The sequence below is a fragment of the Chamaea fasciata genome, unplaced genomic scaffold (assembly GCF_029207755.1).
Source record: "Chamaea fasciata isolate MVZ Bird 193981 ecotype frontalis unplaced genomic scaffold, bChaFas1.0.hap1 SCAF_32, whole genome shotgun sequence".
Taxonomy (NCBI): Eukaryota; Metazoa; Chordata; class Aves; order Passeriformes; family Sylviidae; genus Chamaea; species Chamaea fasciata.
In genome coordinates, this window is record NW_027094117.1 from 1,807,617 (window position 1) to 1,823,660 (window position 16,044).

At 59.6% G+C, this 16,044-nt stretch overlaps 3 protein-coding genes across 5 annotated transcripts; all 3 read right to left on the reverse strand.

The window, feature by feature from the left end:
- Window positions 1-2,201: 2,201 nt before the first annotated feature.
- Window positions 2,202-4,596, reverse strand: LOC136303357 (zinc finger protein 3-like). 3 transcript variants are annotated; one of them, XM_066207049.1, is made up of 3 exons: window positions 3,768-4,596; window positions 3,282-3,347; window positions 2,202-2,810 (listed from the first exon to the last, which is right to left on the reverse strand). In XM_066207049.1, exons 2-3 carry the CDS (start codon window positions 3,288-3,290, stop codon window positions 2,295-2,297), a joined length of 525 nt encoding a protein of 174 aa, XP_066063146.1. In that variant the 5' UTR covers window positions 3,291-3,347; window positions 3,768-4,596; the 3' UTR covers window positions 2,202-2,294. The 3 variants fall into 3 exon arrangements, with proteins under 3 accessions (XP_066063146.1, XP_066063147.1, XP_066063148.1); XM_066207050.1 differs by lacking the exon at window positions 3,282-3,347; XM_066207051.1 differs by lacking the exon at window positions 3,768-4,596 and having other exon boundaries at window positions 3,282-3,409.
- A 1,814-nt stretch (window positions 4,597-6,410) lies between these two features.
- LOC136303302 (class I histocompatibility antigen, F10 alpha chain-like) lies at window positions 6,411-7,777 on the reverse strand (the record flags this gene model as incomplete). The annotated part of the gene is made up of 5 exons (XM_066206997.1): window positions 6,411-6,563; window positions 6,637-7,000; window positions 7,056-7,162; window positions 7,211-7,317; window positions 7,495-7,777. Coding segments are annotated over 5 exons (1,014 nt in total), but the record flags the coding sequence as incomplete, so codon positions are not given.
- A 4,683-nt stretch (window positions 7,778-12,460) lies between these two features.
- On the reverse strand, window positions 12,461-15,742 carry LOC136303303 (uncharacterized). The gene is made up of 4 exons (XM_066206999.1): window positions 15,656-15,742; window positions 14,638-15,330; window positions 14,076-14,216; window positions 12,461-12,637 (listed from the first exon to the last, which is right to left on the reverse strand). Exons 1-4 carry the CDS (start codon window positions 15,668-15,670, stop codon window positions 12,461-12,463), a joined length of 1,026 nt encoding a protein of 341 aa, XP_066063096.1. The 5' UTR covers window positions 15,671-15,742.
- Window positions 15,743-16,044: the final 302 nt, after the last annotated feature.

Genomic DNA, 16,044 nt, shown 5'->3' on the forward strand with positions numbered 1-16,044 from the left:
TGGCGACCAGAGTGACAGCAGGGCTTGGAGGGACACATGATCCCCCCAAATCAGCGCGGGGACGGAGCAGGGGGGCCCGGCCGGGCCCGAGGCCACGGGGAGGGGCAGCGGCCGCCGGCGGCTCAGGAGCTCTGTGGGCAGAGAAAAGGGGGTGACACCGGGCTGGGGGCCCCGGGGGGAGCACACACGCTGCGGGGGAGGGTGGACACGACCCCAAGGAGCCCCCCTCACCTTCTTGCGCAGGTAGAAGCCCAGCCCCAGTGCCGGGAAGACCAAGCCCAACCCGAAGGCCCCGATCCCCGTCAGCACCTTGCTGTGGGCAGCGTCCGGCGGCATCTCTGGGGGCCCGCAGGGTCAGCCCGGGCTGCAGCCCCAGGGCTCTGCAGGGCGGGGCTGGGGCTGTCGGGGGCACCGTGGCCAAAGCCTCCCGGGGCTCTGGGCACGGCACGGGCTACAAGGCCACAAGGCCGGGGCTGCTCTTGGCGCTTCCAGTCTGTCCCTCTGCTGTTGGGGGCCGGGTGTGGCCCTTTGTGACACGGGCGGTGTCAGCGCCCTCGGTGATGCAGGACATGGTGGTGCTGTCATGAATGAGTGTTTGAGATTGCTTAAAAATCAGTGGCAGGGGCATGAACAAAAGTCAGATTTAATATGAAGGGACAGAGCACAACAAGTTGGTTGGGAAGATTCACTCTGCTGCCTACAGCACAGCTAAGGCACAACAAGGGAAAACAAGCAAAAACAAAACCAAACCAAATCCAGGCAACCAAACCGGAAATGAACTGAGAACTCTCTAGGTGGTGTGGATGGGTGTGTGTTGTGTTTGAGTGAATGGGACAAAAGACAAGGCTGCCAAGGATTGAAAGGATCACAGCCCAAAAGCTTAACAACACTGAGCAGCATTTTAACTTCTACCTTAATTTGTAACCTAACTTATACCTTAGGCCTAGCAATTCATTGAGGAACAACACTGAACTTATACCTCACTTAACTTACAGCTTAACCTTCATTCAACAGAGGAATAACACTTAATAGCATTTAACCTAACTTACAGTATAACTTCCAAGTTCTACTTAGCAACTTAACAGAAAAACTACATTTAGCAACACATAACTTTGCTCAAAACTTCCATTTAACAACTTAGGAAAAAGGACAACACTTCCCTGCATTTCAGTATGTTCATAACTATAACTGAACCTTACTAACAGGCCTAACTTAGATGTCCAAGGTACTTCCACAGCTAAGAAAGCAGTATTTCTCCCAGATTTACTATAGCAAATGTGCAGGTGCACACTCACAGACAGGAACAGTCAGTGCAAGCAATGACTGTGACAAATTCCCCTCAGAGCTCAGTGAAATCCTCACTTGGGATGTTTTTGCATCTCCCGCTGGGTGAAGGATGGGGCCTTGAGGAGTGAGGGCATCGGCCCAGGACACGTCGTGTTTCAGGGATCCTCCAGGCAGAGCCAACCCGAGGGTTTGCTGGCTGTGAGAGGCCCCTCAGAGGGACATTGCTGTCACAGCCCACGGTGGCCCAGGAGAGCTCAAAGGGTCTCCTTTGGGACCACTGTTGATGGGGCCACAGGAGAGTGGGCTTCAGTCATAACAATGTTTCACCCCGGGCACAGTTTGGGTCAGCACTTTCTCGAAATGTGTGAGAACAGGAATGTTGAGCCATTCCGGCAAGAGGAATATTTTCCAAGGCTGGTCATAAGGAAAACAGGAGCCTGTTGGCAATTCCTGGTGGCGGGCAGTATTTCTGATAAGCTTGGAAAAGGCTGAGCCCAGGTGCTGTTTCCAAGGACAAGACCTAACGAGCGTTTCTCAGATCACACTGCAGCCTGGAAAGGAGGAGGGGGGAATGCAGCCCCACACTGGGATCTCAGGGGTGCCCATGGCAGGGGGTGATGCTGGCCCGATGCCAGGCACCCACCAAAGCCACTCTGTCCCTGCCCCCCACAGCTGCACAGGGGACAGAAAATGGAACTGAGGGGTCCTGGATGGGGACAAGGACAGGGAGAGATCCCTCAGCAAACTCCAGCACGGCCACAACAGACCCAGCGTGGCCACAGGGAAGGAATTTATTCCCAACCAAACCACAGCAGCAGAAGGAGAAGGGAAAGAAATCTCTCCAACACCTTCCCCACACCCAACACGGATCACCAGGACCATGGATCACCGGGGCTCTGCCCAACGGGGGTCACTGGGGATCATCCAACGCCGATCCTCCCATGGGGGATGGAGCTGGAGCAGCGCACGAAGCTCTTCCCGCACTCGGGGCACTCGCAGGGCTTCCCTTAGTGCTGCCTCCATTGGTGTTTGGTCAAGTTAGAGCTCCTGGAGAAGCTCTTCCCACACTCAGGACACTCGTAGGGCCTCTCCCCGGTGTGGACGCGCCGGTGCCTGATAAGGTGGGAGTTGCGATTAAAACGCTTCCCACATTTCCCACGCTTGTAGGGCCGTTCCTCAGTATGGATTGTCTGGTGCCGGATGAGGCTGGAGCTCCGCTGGAAGCTTTGCCCACATTCCCCACACTCGTAGTGCCGTTCCCCAGTGTGGATCTTGCGCTGGTTGTTGAGGCCAGACTTGCAGCTGAAGCTCTTCCAACATTCCAAGCACTCGTAGGGCTTCTCCCCAGCCTGAGGCTTCTCCACCAGTTCTGAGCTCCGGCTGGATCTCCAGCTGCCCTCCTGGCACAGGGAGGGTCTTTCCTCCTCGCAGCTCCCTGGGCTGGGTTTGCAGCCCCTCCTCCTGCGGGATCTCCGGGGCTTTTCCACCTTCTCCATCGGGCCAAGGCTTGGGAATGAGAAATCCTGGTTTGGGGGAATAAACAAGGGGTGAGTGCCTTGGGATGGGGGTTTCTACTGCCTAAGTCCATGTCAGGAAGTCACCGGGCATTCTGTGTCCGTCAAATTTTTCAAACTACCAAGATTCATCCCAAAACACCCTCCCAGGAGTTCCCCCTCTCTGATCTGCACACTTTGGTGTTTTGCGGGTCCCCTTCCCCGGGCCGATGGAGGTCCCGTGGTTCCTGCGGTCCCCCCTCTCTAGGATCTCGCTTAGGGATGATCCGGCGATCCCACATCCGCCCACGCTCCGCCGGCAGTGACCACCTGCACCCCTCCCCAAGAGAGAACCCCAAGCCGTCGTGGACCCCCATTATCTGCCAAGGGGCATTTGTGGTTCAGCTTTGCGGCCCTCCAAGGTCTGAATATCCACAACCCCCAGAAAAACCACCAGGAACGCCCCGGGATATTTGGGGGGAGCTTCCCGTCTCCGCTCACCTGCGGCATGTGGGGTGGAGGCGGGTGATGCTGCCGAGGCCAAAGGTGCTGCGGACACAGCGGGCGCTGGAACCGAGAATTTCCTCCTGTTCCTGTTCCGTTTCCTGCTCCTCTTCCTCTCTCCCTCTTCTTCCTCCCACATGGCCCCAACTCCTCCTCTATCACTCCACTGCTCCTTCCTCATCCCTCCTCCGCCACCACCCCTTCTCCCGCTCCCCCCGGGCCCAGCGCCCACCCTTTGTCCCCCTTTTTCCAACGCCGCGTCATCCGGCGGGAGGAGCCGGGATGGAGCCGGGGCAGGTCGGGCTGGGGCAGCGCTGGGCTCTGGGCCCGGCCTGGGCGCCCCCCAAGCGCCCCCTCCCAAATTCCCCTGGCGGCTTACGGGGGGTCCCGGCACCTTTTGGGGTTCGCTGGATGCCCTGCTGGGGTTCAGGTGCCTCTCAAGGCCCCCCCAGGGCAGGGTGATCTCGGGTTTGGTTCTCTCACCTGAGGTTCAGGTGGTTAAAAGTCTTTTGCCTCTGAAGGTCCTGAGCCAGACATGAGAAAGAAACGGAGTCTTCAAGGCCTTGTTTTTCTTGGTTTCCCGCGTTGTTTATTATTTTGTTATCTCACAATGTTCTGTGTGCCCGGCCGAGGTCTGTTCTGCTGCTCGGACACAGGACGACTCCCCCCGCAATGAGAGGTCGCTGTTTTTTTATCCAGATAACTACGTGTATATTATTTACAATTACGTGCCAATGCCTATCACCTATACCAAATGGGTCATCTCTACTCTGACCCAATCTCCTTGAACTACTTTGTGCCACCGTCACCAGAAGATGGAGGCCAGGGGAGAAGGAAGAACTCAGGGCACCACCCTAAATCCTCCCATCTTGTTCCCCATGCACCTATATACTAAGGACCCTAAAACTACAAAATTTTCCACCCTGTGACACACTGCACTACTGTCTGTCACACCTTTGTGACTTCTAATTAATTCTTCTCTCAGTGTTAGAAGCTTTTTTCCACGGACTGAAGTCAAAGGCTGGGTCTCTCTGGGCTCTGTGCCAGGGTCTCCAACCTGCCTGGACCGGCTCCACACCCCCCGGTCCAGCAATCAAACCCTCTTGTACAGATCTCAAACCCTCTTGCTCGGGTCCCAGTCCTCTCTGCTGAGGTCTGTGACCTGCCAGGGCGTCCAGAGGGATGCCCGGGACTCCAACACCCTTCATGTGTTCCCATCCCGTTCCTAGTGTCCCCAACCTGGTGTCCCCACCCTGCTCCTGGTGTCCCGATCCTGTTCCTGGTGTCCCCATTCCCCTTCCTGTGTCCCCACTCCTGTTCCTGGTGTTCCCATTGCATTCCTGGTGTCCCCAACCTGGTGTCTCCACCCTGCTCCTGGTGTCCCCATTTCCTTTCATGTGTCCCCACTCCTGTTCCTGGTGTTCCCATCCCACTTCTGGTGTCCCCAACTTGATTTTGGTGTCCCCACCCTGCTCCTGGTGTCCCCATCCCTGTCCCCACTGTCCCCACCATCCCCATTCCCACTCCTGACTCCCAGAGAGGAACTGCCGGACACTGGAGGAGGGAACGGGGATTTATTGCCTGTAGCACTGTGGGCTTAGATGGCGGTCGCTGCCGCCCGGTTCCCAGTAACCATCTCCTGTGGAAAAGCCACCTGGGGGGAATTCAGGCGAGGCGGTCAAGCCCACGCCCCGCACACGCCACGGCTGAGCTCAGCAAGGAGAGGCCGAAGGGCCTTGGCAGGATTAATTCCGTCAAAGGTTCATTCCAGCACGCCAAAGGGAGATCGGGAACAAAGGTCGGGCCACGAGCTGTGCACAGGCCTGAACAGAGGTCAGGAACCAAGGGTTTGAGGGCACGGGGGCAGGGCAAAGGGCAGGGCAAAGGGCAGAGACCTTTGGGGACAACGGGACGGTCACCAGGGGCACCATGGCCAGGGAAAGGAGAGACCGCGGGAATTGGGAGCACAGGGGAGACCAGCCTGGGGCAGGTCACACCGTGTCACAGGGCACTGCGAGGAGAAGACTTCTCTTCCAGACTCTGCGGTGTATTCCTCCAAGGCGAGGCCTGGGATTTTCCCCTGAGGGGTTCCAGGGATTCTGCAATTGCCCAAGCAGGATTTACTGCCCAAAGCAGGATAATTTCACACCAGAAATAAAGCATTGGGAACTATCATCATTCTTGACTTTAAAACATTGGGAAATGGGAAATTGATCCGTTAGCAAGAGTTGGGTGGGCGGGAGCAGCGGGGTGAGCTCTGTCGGCAGCTCTCAGTTTTCCTTGGAAGAGGGAGGGGCTGGATCCAGCTCTGTGGATCGCTCAGGCGGTGATTCCTGCCGGGATGAGAGAGGGTCACGGTGGCACCCTGTCCCTGTCCCCATCGCAAAGGATGGACCTGGCTGGAGCCCATGGAGAGCGGGAGCTGCTTCAGAATCCCACCTGATCCCACCCCAATCCTGCCTCAATCCCTTTCTGGAATTCTAATCTGATCCCACACCATCCATCCTGCTCCAATCCTGCTCCATCCTTCCCAGCTAATCCCACACTGGAATCCTGCCTTGATCCAGAATCCCACCTGATCCTGCCCCATCCCTCCTGCCCCACTCCTGCTCCATTCCATCCCACCTGATTCTTGTCTGGAATCCAGCCCTGATCCTGCTCTATCCATTTCACCTGATCCCACTCCAGAATCCAGCCCTGATCCCACTCTTCAATTCCATCTGATCCTGCTGTGATCCAGAATCCCCCCCTGATCCCATTCCATCCATCCTGCCCCAGTCTCCCTCAGGAATCCCACCCTGATCCCATTCCGTACCTGCAGTCGAGCCGTTGGTTCCCACATGTTTTCCTGCAGAAAGAGAAGATCCATGAGATTCCAGCACAGATCACACACCAGCATTAACCCCAGGATCCATCCTGGAATCCACACAGAGGGGATCCAGAGCTGGATCCGCCACTGGAACTCACCGGCTGCCATGCTGTATCCATTCCTGTCCCTCTTCCCTGTGAAAAAACAGTGGGATCAGCGTCAGTGGCACAGGATTCCTGGAATGGTGCTGGGTGGAGCCGTGACCCTTCCTGACCCCCATCCTGTGTGTTACCAGATTGGCGCTTCCAGATGAGTAATTAGATGAGGACAATGAGGATGAGGATGAGGATGAGGATGAGGATGAGGATGAGGATGAGGATGAGGATGAGGATGAGGATGAGGATGAGGATGAGGATGGCAGTGGTGATGGACACAGCAACAACCATGGTGAGATTTCCGCCCGATGTCAGCTCTGGGAAATGCAGGATGGTAAGGAGGGGAAGGGGAATCCCCATCTGGGAATTCCAAATCCCCAATTCCCACATTCCCAGCCTCACCCCAAGCGAAGATCCCAGGCTCCGGCATTCCAGGATGCTCCACCCTGCACCGGTACTGCTCCCACTCCTTCGGCAGCGCCTGGATCCTGGCCCAGGTGCGGAAGGTGCCGTTGCTGCTGGGAACGATCCCGACCCGCTCCATCTCCTGATCCCACATTTCATCCCCCTTCATGCAGTTGACTGCCATGGTGTTGGGGTAGAATCCGTACGCGTGGCAGGACAAGATCAGCGTCCCATGTTCCTCTTTGCTGGACACATGGACATCAGGGGGCTCTGGAATGGGATAACGGTGAGATGCATCCATGGAATTCCATGGGAATGGGATGGGGGTGAGATCTGCCCATGGAATTCTGACATGAATTACCGTGTTCTCCAATCCTCCATTCCCAAATCCCAAATTCCCACCCACCTTTGTGCTCCAGCTCATTCTGCCCGTATCCGACGTATTTCTGGAGCCATTCTGGGCATTTGTGCTTCAGGTAATTTGTCCAACCCTCAGCCTCGGTCCTGTCCTATTCCCAGCGCCTCCTGGTGACCTCAGCACCGCTGTCAGCTGGCACGAATCTCCTGAATCCCAGATCGAAGGAGATGAAATCCTGCGCGCTGTAGCCATCCTTGAAGGATCCACGGACACTCCCGTCGGACAGGAGGTCACAGCCATAAAGCACTGTGTGAAGACCTGGGGGGATTGTACCCATAGGGATCCATGAAATTGTGTCCCACCCCCACAGAGCCCCATTCCAGCCCTATGGAGCTCCAGAGCCTGATGGAGACCCACAGAGCCAAATCCCAGCCCCTTCGACCCCATGGATCTACATCCCACCCCCATGGATCCCATCCCAACCCCACAGATCCCCCCACTCAGCCCCGCTCTGGTTGCACTGGTCCCGCAGTGTCTCCAGGCTCCTGGCAGCCACGTGCTGGTTCTGCACACAGATCTGGGTCTGGCTATCCCAATATCCCGGCTCAGCTCCGTCCTTCATCCACTGTGTCAGCGGCTCCATCCGGCCCTGCTCGCTGTCGTAGCGCACGGAGGGGATCCCATCCACAAACCCCATTGCCATGAACTGGGGGACCCCCGGGCTGGGCTCTGACACTGCCACATCCAGGTAATGCGGGGAGTGGAGAAGTGGGGGGACACAGAGGTTTGGGGGGTGGTGGGGGAGAGGTCATGGATCAATCAAAGGGGAAACTGGGAGAGCTGGGAAGGGGTTTGGGGATCCCAGGGCCAAGAAAAGGGTTTTCAGGGGTGGGAGAGCTGGGATGGACAGGAAAGGGCGTGCAGGGGGGTCCCGGTGTCCAGGAATGGGGGCTCAGGGGGTTCCAGAGTCATGGAATGGGGGGAGTAGAAGGACTGGGAGAGGTGGGATGAGGGTTCCAGGGGATCCTCAGTCCAGGGAAAGGCATCCAGGGGTGCCTCCTCCCTCCCGTCCCCGGCCCCACCGCCTGCCTCAGTTTCCCCGTCTGACAAGCAGGCGCAGTGCCGAGGAGTCCTGGGGAGAGACAGTGCAGCTGCCAGAGGCTCCAGCCAGGAAATCCCTGGACGCGGAACAAGGGGACCCTTGAGCCTCCGGCAACTGGGTCGCCCCGGCGTCTCCTCCTGAGACAGGGGCGCTGCAGCCCCCAGTTTCCCGGAGATTCCCCCAAACCGGGATCCACCCCTGCTCGGGGAGGGCAAACCGCCTCTGGAGCCCGCCCCTGCGCTGGGCATCCTCGGGGAGGGTGACCCGGGTGTCGCCGCTGCTGGGTGACCTGGATGTCACCAGCAGGGCCCCGTCAGGGTGGGGTCCCGTGCCCCGCCGCGAGGGTGATGCCGGGCGAAGTCCCCGGGCCGTGACGAGCACCGAAACGGCCCGCACTTGTCAGCGCCTCGGACGTGCCGCCGGTGCCAGGTAATCCAAGCCTCGATTTATTTGCCCTACCCAGGTGGGAGAGGGTTTACCTGGGTGTGTTCCGACCCCCGACCCGCCGCTCCCCTCCCGCACGGGACGGGGGGACCCTGCCTCCCCGCGCCCCCAGGGCCCCGGGTGTTCCCACGGGATGCAGATTCCCTGACCGCTCACGAGCCCCTCTCGCTGCGTCCCCTCGGCCGCTGCTTCTGCCCATTTCACGGCTGGGCAGGGGGAGGCTCGGCACCCACCTGTGCCAGGGGCTGGGTGGGTGGGGGGTCCCAGGTGGGTGCTGCCCCGTGGGACCCCCCAGAACGGCTTCTGCGGTGGGGGCTGCTCCCTCCAACCCTCCTCCTGTACTTGGCAGCCTCCCCATCCTTCCAGTGCTCCCGACACGGCAGCGCCTCGCGGCATCGGGAGACCCAGAAGGAGGAAAAGCAGGAGGGGGGGCGAAAGTATTTAACAGTACAAAAAAAAAAAATCCCCCCCCTTTTTCTTTACCTGCCGGCACGAACTTCATTGTGAACCGCGTCCCGGGAGCGACTTAATAGGGATTGGTGTTGGCAGAGGAAGTTTTCAGAAATTCATATTCGTACTGGGGGACTTCTCGGGGTTTATATACCGGTCCGGCAGCCTGTGTTGTAAGAGGGGAGGAGAGGGGCTGGGGGAGAATCAGCCGCTATCGTACTTCTATTGAAACTGGAAATGAGGAAGTCGAGGCTTTGGAAATCATGAATGATTCTTAGAAATAAACTTCTGAAAAAAAGTTGATGTCAGAGGAATTTAGTGTCGTCTTTTGTTTCAGGCTCGCGGGTGGGTGGGCTGGGAACGATGAATTGAAACTCCCCAAGGGAGATGCGCGGTCGCATGGGGGGTTCGGGGGTGTTGAGGCACGGTGGCGAACGCGCGGTGCTGTCACTCAGGAGCCGCAAGCACTTTCACCCCCCCGTTTCCCCTCCCCGGGCCGGGGCTTCCCCGCTGGCTGCCAGAGCAGGCAATAAAACGAAGGAGGTAAAAAAAGGTCTGGTTTCAGGTTTTTTGGGAGTCTTGGAAAGATGGAAGGTGCGGGGCAGTGGTGGTGAGGTACCGCACTCTTTGGTCACGGTGGGATGGCCGCGGTGGCAGCGGTGTCCTCCAGCCCGCCGCAGGCTCATCTCTTTGGGCAAAAGTATTATCAGTAAAGGGTGGGTTTTCTGCAGGAAAAAGAACAAACCCACCCAGAGGGAGAGGCCCAGGGTTAACCCTTCCGTCGGCGGGGCTGCCCCCTGCCCGGAGCAGGCAGAGGGTGCTGGAGCAGACAGGAGGGCTCCGAGCCACCGTCTCGTGGGGATCCCATGGGATCAGGACACTGCGAGGCTGTTTGCTGCCCGATTTGGGTGAAAAACAGGTTAAATGGAGATTTTTTTTTCCTTCTCTGCATTTTTTTCTCACCGGGGCCAAACTGGAACTTTAATTAGGTTTAGCAAGTTTGTGTCCCGGCAGGTGAACCAGCGGTGACAGCCCAGGAATGATGACACAAGAGCCACCACAACCCTGGGTGTCCTCCCTTGGCGGGGAGGACACGGAGAAGGGGGACACGAAGACCCTCCCTGTGCTGATGGAGTTGGGCCATAGCTGCTGCGTGCCTCAGTTTCCCCACGCAAGGACCAGCCTGGTTTGCCGGTGGCATCGATGACCCAGTCCAGTTTAGCCCAGTCCGGTCTTAGTGGGACATCAGCGATGAACTGGGGACTGTGGAGGGTGGGGACCATGAGCTCCATCTCCCGCCCTGCAGCCTCATCCCAAATCTTTTTGGGATATGGGGAGCAGCACATCACATATTGATGGACATCTGATGGCCTGACGCACTTAATTAACTGAGGAATTTATCACACTTGATTATTACCATAGGAAACGTCCTGGGGGGTTGTGTGCAGGGGTTGACATGGATTTTACCTTTTCCTGGATTTCTCAGGAACTACTCAGTCCAGGCTGGAGCTGAGCTGGGGCCCCCTGAGGGGTGTGGGACCCCTGGTCATGGTGGAATCATCAAGGTGGCACCGATGGGGACATCGGTGCCTCCACCGGTGTCCCCACCAGCTCAGCCGTTCGGGCAAAAGCGCTAGGATTAAAGGATGGGTTTTCTCTAGGAAAAAAGACAAACCCGTGGGGAGATGCTGAGCCACTGCTGGCGGGAATGCTCTGGTGGGAAAACCCGAATTCCTGGTCCAGATAGGCTGGATAGGGAGATGACAGAATGGGAGATGCCAGGGTGGGAGGTACCAGGATGGGAGATGATGCCCAGGAATATTCCCTTTTCCAATCCCTTTGGAAACAGGAATATCCCCGCACGGATCCTGTGCCGATGCCCCCTGGAGACGGGCAGCAGGAAGAGGGATGCAGGAGCCTGAGGAGACGGTGACAGGGGTGGGGGGTCCCAGTGCGCCCCAAGGAGGGAGCAGGAAATGGGCAAGGGGGGAGCCAGCCTTTCCGGTCAGAAAAGATTGAGGGTCCTGGGGGGTCTGGGGGTGCCAGGAGGGGCTGGGGCAGGTTGATCAGGGGACAGTTGTTCCCGCTGTCCCCACTGTCCTCACTGTCCCCTCCATCCCCACCACCGACCTGCCCAGGGTGTTCCAAGGGCACCGCTGCCATGCTGCTGCTCCGTGCCCCTCCGAGAGGTCCCCTCTGAGCATCCCTGCCCATAACTGTCCTCAGCTCCATTGCAGACATCCCACCCTATCCCTGTCCCCTTCCCTGTCCCCATGACGCCTCACTGCCGCATCCCTGTCCCCGTGCTGTTCCCTCTTCCCTGTCCCTATGCTGCCCCCTTCTCATCCCTGTTCCATGCCCTCCCATCCCTCCCCCATCCCTGTTCCCATCCGTCTCCGTGCTTCCCCCTGCTGCCCCAGCCAGAACTGGCCTCTCTCCATCCCATAATCGCCCCCACCGCCCAACTCAGAACTGATCCATCCCCATCCCTGCTCCGGAGCTGCCCCCTGCCCCTTCCCCACCCCAGACCTCTCCTCTCCCAGCCAGCAACTGTTCCCTCCTGCCCCTCCCCATCCCATCATTGCCCCCGCACCCCAGCCCCTCCCAGAACTGCCCCAGCCCCTCTCAGAACTGCCCCAGCTCCCCCCATTACTGCCCCACCCCATAATTCCCCCCCACACCCCCCTTATCCCCCTCTGGCTCCCCTCCAGGTCCCCATCCCGTGGTGTCCCCGTGCAGGGGGGACACACAGATTCCAGGGTCACCAAAAGCCCCAGGTGTCCCCAGGTGTGGGGCTGGGGCTGTGGTGGGATTGGGGGTGTCCGGGGGCCGTCCCGGGGGGCTGAGCAAGGGCTGAGTGGGGCAGGTGCTCCTGTCCCAGAGAAACCCAGAGCCCAGTAACGGAGGGCACCAAATTCCCCTTTGACTCACGGTGGGGCCCTGCTGGGGCTGCTTCACCCCACCCCTGTGCCCCACCGGTGCAACCCCAGCAGTGCCACCCCAGCAGTGCCATCTCACAGGTATCACCCACAGGCTTTTCCCACGAGTGGCCTTGGGGACACCAGAGAAGCCACCACCCCTTCAGTGACACTCATCTGGTGTCACCCCGTGTTTGGGGACCCCCAGCCCTTTCCACGGTGCCAGGGGGGTCACATACCTGCACCCTCCCCTCTGAAGCCCTCTCCAGAGCTGGGTGGGCAGCTTGGCGGTGGCACAGTCACGGTCACTGTCACGGGCACCCACAGCACGCCAAGCCGGCCCAGGCTGCTTCATGGTGACATTGTCCCAGCACGTGTGTCCCCAGAGGGCCGTGGTGGCCGTCCTGGTGGCGATGTTCCTGGGACTGACTCAGGGCCGGCGGCAGAGCCGGGCAGTGCAGTGGCACCGCACATGGCACCCATGGGGAATGAGTGACTCCATGGGGACACATGACCAGGTCTTAGGATTTTTGACTCAGAGGGACTGGTGGCAGTGGGTGGCTCGGTCCCCATGGTGGCCCTGGCCAGACTGCAGGACGCTGCGCTCAGTGTGGCGGTGGCGCTGGCCCAGACAGGGCTGTGACATGTGGCCGGAGGTGCCGTGCGGCCCGTGCCACACCATGGCGTGGCACATTCCTGGCAGTGCCAGGCCCTGTCATGGCACACCACAGCCTGTCATGTCACATGCCCTGTGCCACACTGTGTCGTGTGCCACATCCTGTGCCACATCCCACCATGTGCCACATTCTGTGCCATGGCATGGGCCACATCCCAGCATGTGCCATGCCATGTGTCACACCATGTTGTCCCACATGCCCCACTCCATGTCACACCCCATGTGCCTTGGCAAGGACATCAGGCACAACCTGGCCAGCAGAATACCTGCCCACAGGCACTGGGACAGACACAGGGACAAAGGGACCCAGGGACACGACGTCCCAGTGGCCCATTGGCCAAGGCCAGCACTTTATTCCCTTCTGCCATTGTACAAAAAAAAGAAATGCCACATGGGTGGGGGTACTGCCCTTCTATGTGTACCAAAAATATCAATATACATAAATAAATCCTTGCAATGTCCATACTTTAGCACCATACAAAAAATGTAAGAAAAAAGAGATATTTACATATTAGAAATGTCCTTAAATACTTCTGCAAGCTGCAGTAGTTAAATTAACTCTAATAATCAAGAAACACACAAATATTAATGTATAAATTAGGGGGGAGGCAGTGAGGGCTGACACCCACTGTCTCAGTGCAGCGGTCAGAGCTAAGTCCCTGCTGGGCATGGTCAGGGCTGTGGTGGCCCCTGTCCCTTCCGTGTCCCCTCCTGGCCTGAGAGGCTCAGGGAGGACACGGAGGGGACAGGGATGCTGGGAGTGTGGAACACCCAGTGTGCCAGAGTGAGCCTGGGGACACTGAGAGCACAGGGACACCGAGCACAGGGGGCACTGAGCATACAGGGATGAGGACAGGGATGTGCAAAGGGACACTGAGCTCGGGGACACTAAGCACGGAGACTGTGCAGGGACACTGACTGTGCAGGGACACAGGATTCCACTCGCAGCTGCTCCCTGGGAGCAGAGCCGGCCCAGGGCAGGCAGGGTGTGACAACACCGGTGACAGCAGCGCTCTCCATGGGCCCGGTGGCAGGCGCTGGGTGAGCAGCTCTTAGGCTGTGTCACCTGACCCATTGAATCACTCGAAAATCCGGGAGGGCTCGGGGACAGGGAACAGCACCCGGGGGACACCCGGCTCCACTGGGGCCACCTGGATCCACGGAGAAGTGGTGCAGGATGTGGGAGAGCCAACCAGGGCAGTCCTGAGGCCGAGTGGTGGCACGGGGACAGCAGGGTCCCCACGAGGAGCCGAAGAGGCGGGAGATGCCGTTAGTGCCTCTGAGCCCTCGCTCCGGCGAGGTGAGAGGGGCTCCGTGGGGCATCCCGGCCATCGGCTGCATCTCCATCCTGGGAATGCGGTTGGGATCCTGTCACATGGGATGGCCATGATGGAGACGATGGAGATGATGGACATGCAAACGGGAGTTCCGGTGCCGGCGGGGCTGCCCTAGGGGCGTGCAGACAGCCGTGAGCCCGGGTGCGATCTCCGGCTCGTCTGGCGGCCGCGCTGCGCTCGGCCATGAAGCGGGCGAAGCTCCAGAGGTTCTGGCACCCCTGCACCTTCTGCCGGAAGATGCCGCGGGGCTGGCGAGGGGCCGGCGGCCGGGGCGGGGGCTGGGGGCCGGGAAGAGCCCCGCCACGTTGTTGAGGAGCTCTCGCACCTTCTCCAGTGCCAAGGAAAGAGAGACGACAAGGTGGGGAGACCTGGGAATAGGAGGCTCAGGGATCCTTGAGGCAGAGGAAAGGGGGGCCTGGGGGCTGGGAAAAGCAGGAATGGGGGTCCACGGCCTCTTAGGGTCAATGAAAAGGGATTGGGGAAGGAAGGATGGATGGGGAGTGCAGAGGGGGATTGGTGGAGGAAAAGGGAGTGCAGAGGGGTCCCAGTGCCCAGGCATGGAAATTCAGGAGGGTACCAGGGCCCAGAACCCCCCACGGGATCCTCCACGAGCCCCAGGGACCATCCCGGACCCCCTGGGTCCCCCCATACACAGGGTGAAGAACTCGAGAGAAGGAAGTCAATTTCCCAAAGTGTCACCAGCAGATGACACGTGGTCAGGTGGGCGCTGGCCTCCCACAGCAGCTCAGCCTTGGCCACCATGGTCACCAAGGCCTTTGGGACATCAGGGGACACCTCCTCTGCCCCCTCCACGGCAGCCTTGATGTACCAGAGCTGGTGCAGCAGCTTCCAGGGGAACACAATGGCTTCGTCACACGCATCTAAGAACTGCTCCAGCAGCTCCCAGGCCTCCTCCATCCGCTCTTCCCTCTTGGTGGCCACCCCCGCCTGCCTGGTGGCCACCACGGCCTCTTCCCTGGCCAGGCCAGTGGTCGTGGCCTCATTGGTGTCCTCAGTGATGGCCTCGGCGATGGCCTTGTCTTCCATGGTGTTGAGGAGCCTCCTGGACTCCCAGGACAGCCGGGCCCACCTGTCCTCGAACACGAACATCAACTCCCACCAGGCTCTGGCCGCAGCTCTCACATTGTCCCGGGTGGCCCCCGGGGTGGCCTTGAGGGCGGCCAGGGCCTGGCCCAGGGGGGTGACACCACACCGGTGCAGGGAGGTGACATTGCCGTGGTCCAGGGTGTCCCGGAGGCGCCAGGTGAATCTCCTCAGGTCTGCGTGCAGGGACTCTGGGTACAGGAGTGGCCGCACGCGCCTGCGTGGTGCAGTCACGGTGGCCGCCAGCTTGCCCAGGGTGGCCACGGGGGCTACCAGCAGCTCCAGCACCTGGGGAGGGGACAGGGGAGGTGGCGGGGACCTCGTGGCACTTGTGGCCTCCTGGGATGGCCCCTGTGCCACTCCCGGGGTGGCCCCTGTGCCCCTCCCGGGGTCCCCTTTGTCCCCTCCCTGGAGGGTTCAGCTGTCCTGTCTGTCACTTTGCCACCCCCTCATCCACTCTGCCACCCTCCTTCCACCACCTGCTCTTCCTGTGTCCTCCTGCCACGCTCGGTCCCCTCCACCCCTCTGTCACCTCCTCCCTTCCTCCCAGGCCCTCCTGTCCCCTTTGCGGCCCCCTGTCCCCTACCACCACCCCGCCCGAGAATTGTTGCACCTCCCGGGGCTCCATGGCTGCTGGGGACACTCTGGGGACACTCCGGGGGGCGAACAGGACCCAGTGACAGTCGCAGACACGCGAGGTTGTGGCATGGCCGGGAGCAAACAGGAAGAAGAAACAGGAAGAAGTGACGTCACCACCCCAGTGTCACCATGGCAATGTCACCAGCCCAGTGCCACCACCCCCGTGTCACCAGCCCAGTGTCCCCACCCCCACTGTCACCATCCCAGTGAGCCATCCCAGTATCCCCAGTGCCACCCATGGCATCAGCCCAGTGTCCCCGGTCCCCTCCCAGTGTCCCCATCCTGGGGCAGGGGAAGGTCTGAACTGGTCTGAACTGATCTGAACTGGTTCATACTGGTCAGAGCAGGTAGAAGTCTCTACTG

Excerpts from the sequence above, each read along its gene's own strand:
- LOC136303303 (XM_066206999.1), bottom strand. Across the intron at positions 14,217-14,637 it reads TGACCACGTGTCATCTGCTG|CCCCCGCCCCGGCCGCCGGC; the intron begins GTGACACTTTGG and ends CCCGGCCCCCAG. Across the intron at positions 12,638-14,075 it reads GAGCCGGAGATCGCACCCGG|GGCCTGGCACTGCCAGGAAT; the intron begins GCTCACGGCTGT and ends GTGCCATGACAG.